Genomic DNA, 9,212 nt, shown 5'->3' on the forward strand with positions numbered 1-9,212 from the left:
GCCGGAATAAATAACGCCCTTTATTCGGCCTTGGCTACCAGCCACTAGCCTAAGTTGCATCTTATCGCATCAGCTCAGTGGCTGATCTACCTCATAGTACTTCTTTTGATTAGTTAACGCAGGGTCTTGTTGGCCATGTCTCCAGCTGAACGGGTGAGGAGACATGGAGTACTTCCAATCCCCTTTTCTGGTCCAAAACAACTGAATTTGTGCTTCTACGAGCCTTCACTGCCATTGCAGAATGGTACTCATATGACAGGTTGGGAGCTACAACATTGTGCACATTGCTTTGTTTAAATTTTCCTAGAAATGCTGGAATATACGCAGCATTATTGAGATTGTTTCGGGTCGTCCCGGTACCGGACTCTAATTCGCAATTCCCTACCTTCGTCGACGTTACATTTGCATCCTACTTGTGGAGTCCACTGGCATGCATTCCACCTTGAGCCACCTTGCATTTTTGTTAGGAATCCCATTTGGTGTCTGCTGATAGATAGACAGTCGCGACATACGAACTGCCGTCAGCCTTGAAATGCAGAGTTGGTGGGGGAACAACTGCTGAGCCCCGTCATGTGTTACTCCCCAGGCAGAAGAGCTAGTTGGAGCCTCTCAGCCTTCTTTGGCATTTGGCTTCGGTGTGCAATTTCAGAAACGGTTATTCAACCCTCCTTCCAGTTTGGGGTGTATTCTTGGGCTTTGAGTTCGTTGCAAAATCCCCTGATGTTATTTATGACCAGTCTATTTATCGCGGACACGCTGCATGGCGCGACAGCTAAGCGGTGTCTTCGACTCGACACAAGATATGCACATACTCACCGTTCCGCGACCCCGAAACCGTCAGGCAACTATGGGAGGGATCTTACGGCCAGTGCACACCGTGTCGCACACTTATTGGATCGTAATACACAAGGCGGCCTATAATAGTCACACAATGGAGGTAGCGTAGGTCAGTAGACTGCGGCTGGCGCCTCATTTGTTTCTGTGACAGGATGTTGGCTTATTACCAGACCAATGAACCTGAATAGCCGCAGGACCAGAGCTGCTCACCATCCGTCGGTTTCATGAGCCTCGTCTCTCCTTCATTATCGCATGCCTAGCCCTGCTGCCTTCGTCTCGTCGTTTCCAAGGGCTATATCTACTGTAGCTGTTTGGGTGATATCTGCTCGTTCCTTTCTTTCAAACCTATAATTATTGTTATCTCTTTTTTCTATCCCTTCATATCTGTCACATTGGAACCCAAATCATGGCCACCTTCTCAGGACCAGACGTGGAGGACGTGCGAACAATGATAAGCCGATGCCATGGGGACTCGTCTGAATCGGTCACACCTAAAGCTTCGACGACAACGACGACTAGAAAGTCAAAAAAGCAAGCACCGCAGGAAATTATTGACGAGTTTTGGACCAAATTCAATACGAAAACGCCGGGAAAAGGTACGCAAGAAATAATGAAAGCCGCGTGCATATGTTGTTGATACAGAACTAACTTCGTTATTCTTAGCAACCACGATCCTGCCGGCTGACTCGTACGCCAAGAAGGTCGGCGAGTCTGCTCCAAAAGGGACCATAACGAGCCTATCATCCTCGGCATCTTACGAAGAGGCCGTTCGAACATGCAAGCTCAAGGTTGCCAAAATTGTGAAGGAGTGCCGGCGGGCAAATCAAAAATACAGAGATCCACATTTCGATATCGAGTTTGACCTGAAATGGGGCAAGCGTGACTGCCTTGAAACGTTGAAGACACCGAATCGAGAGAAATCAATATTCAGGCCAAAAAGTGTGAAGAGGGTAGGAGATATTTTTGAGAATCCCCAATTCTTCATCAATGGTCCTGAAGCCAAAGATATCAGACAGGGCCAAGATGGCGATTGCTGGTTATTGGCTGGTCTATGTACATTGTCGAATAAGAAGGGGTTGATAGAAAGGGTTTGTGTGGCCCGAGATGAAGCCGTTGGAGTGTATGGATTTGTATTTTACAGAGACTCCGAGTGGAGATCTGAGATAATCGACGATAAGCTGTACTTGACTAAACCAGATTATGACGAAAGCATTCTTGAAAGACTATTGTGGGAAGACCGTGAGAGAGTGAGCTCGGAGGATGAATATAAAAAGGTGTATCAGACCAACTCAGGAGCGTTATACTTCGCACAGTGTGAAGACCCGAACGAGACTTGGCTGCCGCTTCTGGAGAAAGCATACGCGAAAGCACATGGCGATTTTGCAACTATTGATGGGGGATATACTGGTGAAGGTATTGAAGATCTAACTGGCGGCGTTACGATGGAGCTCTTTTCAACAGATATCCTGGACAAGAATGCATTTTGGACGAATGAGCTTCTTAGGGTCAACGAAGAGTTCCTATTCGGCTGCTCCTCATGCCTCTTTGCCGGCTGGGGGGAGCGTAAAGGTATCATCGAGGGCCACGCTTATTCGATTATGCGAGCTGTTGAAATGGATGGCCAACGACTCTTACTTCTCAAGAACCCTTGGGGCAAAGGAGAATGGACGGGGCCTTGGTCCGATGGGAGCAAAGAATGGACACCGGAATGGATGATGAAGTTAAACCACAGGTTCGGTGACGACGGCGCGTTCTGGATTAGCTACGATGACTTTCTAAAGAAATATCAAACTTTTGATCGGACAAGGCTGTTCACAGATGACTGGAAAGTCACGCATCAATGGACGAGTCTGACGATTCCATGGTCGGTGGACTATAACTCCACCAAATTCGCATTTACCATTAATAAGCCGGCGTCCGTCGTGGTCGTCCTAAACCAACTCGATGGTCGCTATTTCAGAGGCCTCGAGGGTCAGTACACCTTTGAACTCTCGTTTCGCATCCACAAGGCTGGCGAAGAAGATTATATTATACGTTCACACACCAACTACTGCATGAAGCGGTCCGTTGCTGCTGAGCTTGATCTTGACGAGGCTGGTGAGTATTTGGTTCTTGTCAAGATCACTGCCAAGCGTGACTTTACCGCACTGCCAGCCCACACTGTTATCCGCGACAATGCGAAAGATCGCCGAGATAAGCTTCTTCGCATTGGCCTTGCCTACGATCTGGCGCATGCTAAGGGTCATGTGGAAGAATCCGAAGAAGACAAAAAGTCCCGGGAGAAGGCAGAAGCTAGGGCTAAAGCCAAGGAGCGCAAAGAAATCAAGGATAAGCTGACGGAAAAGAAGAAAAAGAAAAATCGCAGCGAAGCTAAGACTGCGAAAAGAGAGAGGGCTCGCCAGAACAAGGCTAAAGCTAGAGCGGAGGCGAGAGAAAAGAAGGAAGCCGACAAGAAGAAGCTAGAAGGAGAAGCTAAGAAGCCTGAAGAAGAAGCAGCAGCAGAGACGGGTGCAGAAAAGGCAGAGTCTGAGAAAGCTGATACAGATATGGCAGACACAGAGAAAACAGACACGGAGAAATCAGGCTCTGAGAAAGCAATTTCTGAGAATGCAGATGCAGAGAAGCGTTCAGAGGAGAAGCCGGAGGCGAAGGCATTAAAGAATAAGGAGCCAGCCGCTGAAGGTGCCGATTCAACACACAGCCAAACGCCAGCTTCTAGTAGCACCCGTCAAGCTATTACAGAAGCCGCACTAGATCAGTTAGCTGCCGCCACGGGCGATAGTTCTCGTTCTGCCCGTTCAACTGGCAAGAATGCTGATCGCGGAATCTCCCCACTCAACCATGCTAGATCCGCCCCCCGTGACAAACTCAACAGACGTGAAGCTCCGATCTACGACTCAGATGACAGTGACACGGATAGTTGTGTGAGCTCGGTGAGCGACTCGACCATAGATGCAGAGATTGAGAAGGCAAAATTGCCAACGCCCGTGACGAAGGAAGAGAAAAAAGATAAGAAAGCCGCCGATGACGAGAGTGAAGACGAGTTTGAGAAGGATCCGTGGAATGCGGTTGCGGTTGTCGGATTGAGGGTTTATGCTAAAGCTAAAGAGGTTGAGAAGGAAGATGAAGTGGAAGTGGGAGGTTCGGCAGGCTCCGAAGAGGTCAAGGTGGACAGTGGCAAGAAAGAGGTGGCAGCTGTAAAGTTAGAAGATAAAGCGAAAGGGGACGAAGAGAAGGTTGAAGGACCAGCAGAATTGACTCAGAAGACAGAATCAGCCACAAAGGATGCTGAGGATGCTTCAGGTAAGACGAAAGAAGAGAAACTAGAAACGACAGAAATAGTCACGGAAGACAAACCACAGGAGACAGCTAGCAAGACTGAGGCCAAAGAGGAAGATCCTCAAGAGTTGGAAGTCAGCATTCGGGTCATCAGACCTCGGACTTGGGAAGATGGCGAGGCGAGTTTGGATGTCGACGATAGTGCCATGGATGCAACCAAAAACTTGGCTGAGGAAAGTGATAATGAAGACGGCAACAAGAAAGTCGTCATTGGGATGAAAGGCAGCTTGGGAGCCGTGAGTAATTAACGAAATTGGAATTCAAATGGCCTTGAACACGAATGATGGGTATACGATGGAAACGAGGGAAATGAATGGGCTATTGGAATTTGGGACCCTGGAGGACCTCTACTCACTATGATACGTTACAGATATAATTTAGTATTTTATTTCATTTTACTCCACTACCACCATTTTGAACCCAGTTCGGCAAGGGCAGACTCAGATCATTGTAGGAGGAACTAGAGATTACGAGTTTTATGTCTCTACAGCCACGCCGCGGGTTTTAAAGATCTTACTTGGTAATAACTAGTACCCCATAAGCTGGAATACTCCTGTAAGTCTCCAACTCCCGCAAAGTTGCACCTCCCGGTGCGTCCTCCCTCAAGAAACTCTCTGGAACATCCGTCACCCCCCACTCCAACGTGCCCTTCAACCCAGCCTCCCTCGCTGCCTCCTCATACACCTCTTTCCTCAGATGGTAGCATTCAGAGTACAGCTTCCCAACAGGCGTCTTACCATGCACCCCGAAGAAAATCCCATCTTCGACATCCCTGATATGCCTATACATCAAATACCCCGATCCCTCAGGCTCAGGTCGAGCAGTCGCCTCAGCGTTGAGCGAATCAATCGGATTTTCGGAAGGCGGAACAGTAATTGACACAAACTTCCCCCCCTCCTTCAGATTCACCGCAACATTCCGAAACATCTGAACCAACCCCTCGCGATCAGAAGCATAGTTAAGCAACCAAGCTCCAAAAACGATATCAAACTCCCCCTCCCCGTAGACCTTCGGAACCGCACAATCAGCCTGGATAAATGCAACCCTTTCCCCTACACCCGTCTCCTCACCCACGCTTCGTGCTTTATCCATCATCACGGCTGAGATGTCAAGGCCGACGACAGAACTAGCGCCCCATTGGAGTAGATCGTAGGTGTAGAATCCTGAGCCGCAGGCAAGTTCAAGGACACGGGCATTGGGGACGAAGGGCGTAAGTGTGGTGCGTACATTATCATGCTCAATAAGGGCGATGGTTGAGGTGCGGATGTAGTCGTAGGGGGCGAAAACACATCAGCCCAGCCCAACCCATCCCACCCTTTCTTCTTCTCCTTCTCACCCCTAGATATTTAACTTCAGGGGCCAAAATCCAACATCCAAAGCGGCAAAAACAAAATGAGGCAAAAAAACATACAACAGTGGGTATTCGCTGGTGGTCACCCACCCAACTACTAATCCACCGATCTCAAGCTTGTGTATGGCAGAGCGGACGGGATGCCCAATTCTCTTGAGTCTATGGTCGTATGTGAATGTTCTTGTTGTGTCGGGGACTATATACAATTCCATCTCAGTGACGACCGACCACGAAAAAGTCCTCATCCTAGTAGAAGGATCGGCAGTTTAATGGCAGCACCACCTAATGGACGAGGAGTCCAATGGATGATAGGTTCCCACGAAGAGTATAAAAAGATTATAGATGACTATTTCACGTGTAATAGTACTATAGCGTTATTAATCAATCCACAACAGTATAGTAAAGCAGTTGGAATTTGGGGCTTTCTCAAATACGTTTAAGTTAACTGAATCATCAAAGTCACGATAATTACACGAAGAGACTACAGGTGCAGGCATTGATATTTAGCATGATCTTAGGTTATCAAGCAATTTATACTATCATGATACTAATGTAAGATATTCAGCTCGGAAAATAGAGTAAACTTGCCCTGCCATCTGCTTTCAACCCCAAGTCTCGCAGCATCCGAGAGGAAGCCAAGATAGATCTGAAGTCCCTATGCCTAATTTCCCCCGCCGCCTGTATTCTGCCCTCCAGCCTATGGATTGTCAATTCTGATCTACAAAGTGGAATGTGGCTAAACTTACACCAGCCTGATTGGCAATATTTTGCTGCCCCCCATCACCAGGTGGTGGGGGAGGAGGGGGGGGGGTATTCCCCTGGTTGCCTCCTCTGTTATTTCCACCCGGGCCGCCATTCTGCCTCTCTACCATATCTCGGCCCTGATTTCTCTGTGGAGGAGTGGGTGTATTCTGCTGATTGGCACCATTTTGCTGCCCCCCATTACCAGGTGGTGTGTGAGCAGGACGGGGTGTATTCTCCTGGTTGCCTCCTCTGTTGTTTCCACCCGGGCCGCCATTCTGCCTCTCTACCATATCTCGGCCCTGATTTCTCTGTGGCGATGGAGGAGGAAGAGGTGGTGTAGGAGGAGTCCCGCCCGTTTCACGATTCTGTCTATTGTTGAGACGCTGATTATTGTTCCGTGGGGGTTGGCCTGGAACTTCTTGGGGTGGTGGAATTGCTTGAATAGAAAGGTCAAACTTCGTGTTCTGGACAGGAAAACCATTGGCGGTGAAAGCTGTTATGAGGAGGACGACGAGGGAAGCGTGGCTGGCTTGCAGTTGCATTTTTGAGATGTGATTGGAAGAGTTGGCGAGGTAATAAGTGATAGTTCAAAGTTGCTTAGGGATTTTGTGATTATTATCAGACCGGCTGATAAGAAGTAGATTTGAAAATATATTGAAAGAAGATGAGAAGTAATGAAGGTTGCCGATTTAGTAAAAAGAAAGGAAGGCAAGCCTCATATATGTATGTCCTTATGAATTGTTTTGTTGGCTGGATGTCTCTCCTTGAAAGAGTTGATACAACATGAGAGCCAATTACGTACGTGTCTCTTGGAATATCGTTAGATCCTGAAAAAGTGAACATTCTCCTACACAAGCTTACGTGCTCTGTTTGGAATGTGTAGTTTGCAAGCCCGAACATCCTGAACTTCATCTGATTCCAGCAACAGAGTGCGGTCTGAAAGCCGGATCTGTTTGAGTGTCCCGCTAATAGAATACATGCTAGAGGCGACGATACAAAGATGCCGAAACGATGCCTGCGGTCGACCTGCTTGAGCCTTGAGTCACACCAACAGAAACACCTGAAAAGCCGGCTTGAAGTTTCCAAAATCCGTTCTAGTATTCTAGTATGAGCTATAGTAGAGATATGCTGATCCAAATGATGCCTAAATTCTCAATCGAGGCATCTCAAAGCATTTTAATTGTCCTTAAAGTTGACTAAGCACCAGTGACTTTCTTTAAGTTATTGAAATAAGTTGTTGAGAAAGTTATCTCTGGAGGAGCTGTGGGAAACTTCCCTAGACGTGTTCTTTTGCAATTGAGTTTTTAGTGACTCTTCATTTGGGATTTGTTTGTTTCATAAACTCCCTGCAGCATCTTCAAGCAGAATCAGTAGAGCAGGTGCTGAAAGACGCGTATACCTGCCATAATCGAAATGTCTCAGTTGGGACTGAAGCTGTTCATGTCACGTGCTAGTTATTATCATATAGCAGTCTCAAATATAGCACTATTTAGGCTTAGTTTACTCACTGAGTGCAACATCCTGCGCTGGCTCAGGACGCTGCTCTCCAGACAATATACACTCATTGAAGCGATCCATTGAAATATCAGTTGGTTGACATCGCCAATGAATCGTACCGGCTGCCCAACTGAGAAGATGCATAAGATTTGTATACAAAAGCGTTGTCTAGAATAGCAGCTTCAATCGTGTCCCCCTGATCAGCTGAAACATGGGACCTCATGTGTTGGACCAGTTAAGGGGACGACTCATTTCTCAACCTGGTTCAGGAGTAAGGTCATGTGAGGCGAGGATTTTCCAAGTTATTTTCCATCGTATCCCGATGTCCCAGACCCGATTTCTTCTCTAGGTGACGACAGTGTTTCAGTTCACTTTCGGTTACGTTGCTTTATCGTTATTATAGTTTGTTCGCATTACTATATGACTTACGTGGTGTGTGATCATCTTAGGTTTCAAGGGACTTATGCCAACGACGTCTTCAAGGCTTAGCACGCTTAGCACCAAACTCTCGAACGTAATTGGGAAATATTCCTGGTCTCATAAAAAGACTTCCTTGTACGTTTGTCGTCCACTACACACGTTTCCACCGTCCACGAACCCCTTAGGCGTCAGCATTCGAGGCGGAGTAATATTCTCAAATTAGACACATTGGAAATGCGGCGATGTTATTCTGTACGCCCTTATGATAGTCAATCATGGGAAGAAATCTATAAAGACAGGATGGAGTTTCCCAAAGTTTATCTTCGTCACCCTCACCACCATCATCACTTTCCTACTCAGCTTTTCATTGCCTAGCTTTCCTAACTTTCAATTACTTCGCCACTCGTTTTCACATTATACGCTATCAAAATGCACTCATTCACCACCGTCCTGATCACCGCCTCGGCCCTCCTAGCGACAGTTTCCAGTTCTCCCCTCCAACTCCGCAGCACCTGCGGTGGCGCACCAACCGGCAATGGCAGCCAACAACCCCTTTCCCAACCAAGCGGTATCACCACCGCCAAAGCATGCCAGGCTAATTGCACAGCTAATGCATCTTGCCAATCCTTCGTCTTCGGCATGGTGAACAATGCAGTCAAATGCATCCTCTACTCCGTCCCAGCGGCTTCAGCCCCTAAGCAATCAAGCAGCAATCTCATCGCCTACGATAAGTCATGCGGCTCCGTCCCAGCAGTCGTTCCCACGGCATCCAACCCAACAGGCGCTAAAACAGGTGGGAAACTCGCCATTCGAGCAACCTGTGGCTCTGCACCAACTGGCCCTACCGGAAACGCCAAACCCCTTTCTCAACCAAGCGACATCACCACCGCCAAAGCATGCCAGGCCAAATGCACCGCTAATGCATCTTGCCAGTCCGTCGTCTTCGGCATGGTGAACAATGCAGTCAAATGCATCCTCTACTCCGTCCCAGCGGCTTCAGCCCCTAAGCAATCAAGCAGCAATC

The 9,212-nt window shown here is 47.8% G+C and overlaps 4 protein-coding genes across 4 annotated transcripts in view; 2 read left to right on the plus strand and 2 right to left on the minus strand.

Annotated features, from left to right (window-relative positions):
• The first annotated feature begins 117 nt into the window (after nt 1-117).
• Nucleotides 118-4,547, plus strand: VE01_01204 (uncharacterized protein). The gene is made up of 2 exons (XM_018270730.2): nt 118-1,433; nt 1,501-4,547. The coding sequence occupies exons 1-2, from the start codon at nt 1,244-1,246 to the stop codon at nt 4,422-4,424; spliced, it is 3,114 nt and encodes a 1,037-aa protein (XP_018134328.1). The 5' UTR covers nt 118-1,243; the 3' UTR covers nt 4,425-4,547.
• A 52-nt stretch (nt 4,548-4,599) lies between these two features.
• On the minus strand, nt 4,600-5,462 carry VE01_01205 (uncharacterized protein). The gene has a single exon (XM_018270731.2). The coding sequence runs from the start codon at nt 5,269-5,271 to the stop codon at nt 4,690-4,692; it is 582 nt and encodes a 193-aa protein (XP_018134329.2). The 5' UTR covers nt 5,272-5,462; the 3' UTR covers nt 4,600-4,689.
• A 651-nt stretch (nt 5,463-6,113) lies between these two features.
• VE01_01206 (uncharacterized protein) lies at nt 6,114-6,813 on the minus strand (the record flags this gene model as incomplete). The annotated part of the gene is made up of 2 exons (XM_018270732.2): nt 6,114-6,224; nt 6,274-6,813. 2 exons carry the CDS (start codon nt 6,811-6,813, stop codon nt 6,189-6,191), a joined length of 576 nt encoding a protein of 191 aa, XP_018134330.1. The 3' UTR covers nt 6,114-6,188.
• A 1,730-nt stretch (nt 6,814-8,543) lies between these two features.
• Nucleotides 8,544-9,212, plus strand: part of VE01_01207 (uncharacterized protein) — a gene marked incomplete at its 3' end in the record, with an annotated part of 1,085 nt that continues 416 nt past the window's right edge. Inside the window, exon 1 of the mRNA XM_018270733.2 lies at nt 8,544-9,139. Within this exon, the coding sequence (XP_018134404.1) occupies nt 8,618-9,139 (522 nt within the window). The 5' untranslated portion in view covers nt 8,544-8,617. The remainder of the gene's footprint in view (nt 9,140-9,212) is intronic.

Source organism: Pseudogymnoascus verrucosus (genome assembly GCF_001662655.1).
Source record: "Pseudogymnoascus verrucosus strain UAMH 10579 unplaced genomic scaffold scaffold_3, whole genome shotgun sequence".
Classification (NCBI taxonomy): Eukaryota; Fungi; Ascomycota; class Leotiomycetes; order Thelebolales; family Thelebolaceae; genus Pseudogymnoascus; species Pseudogymnoascus verrucosus.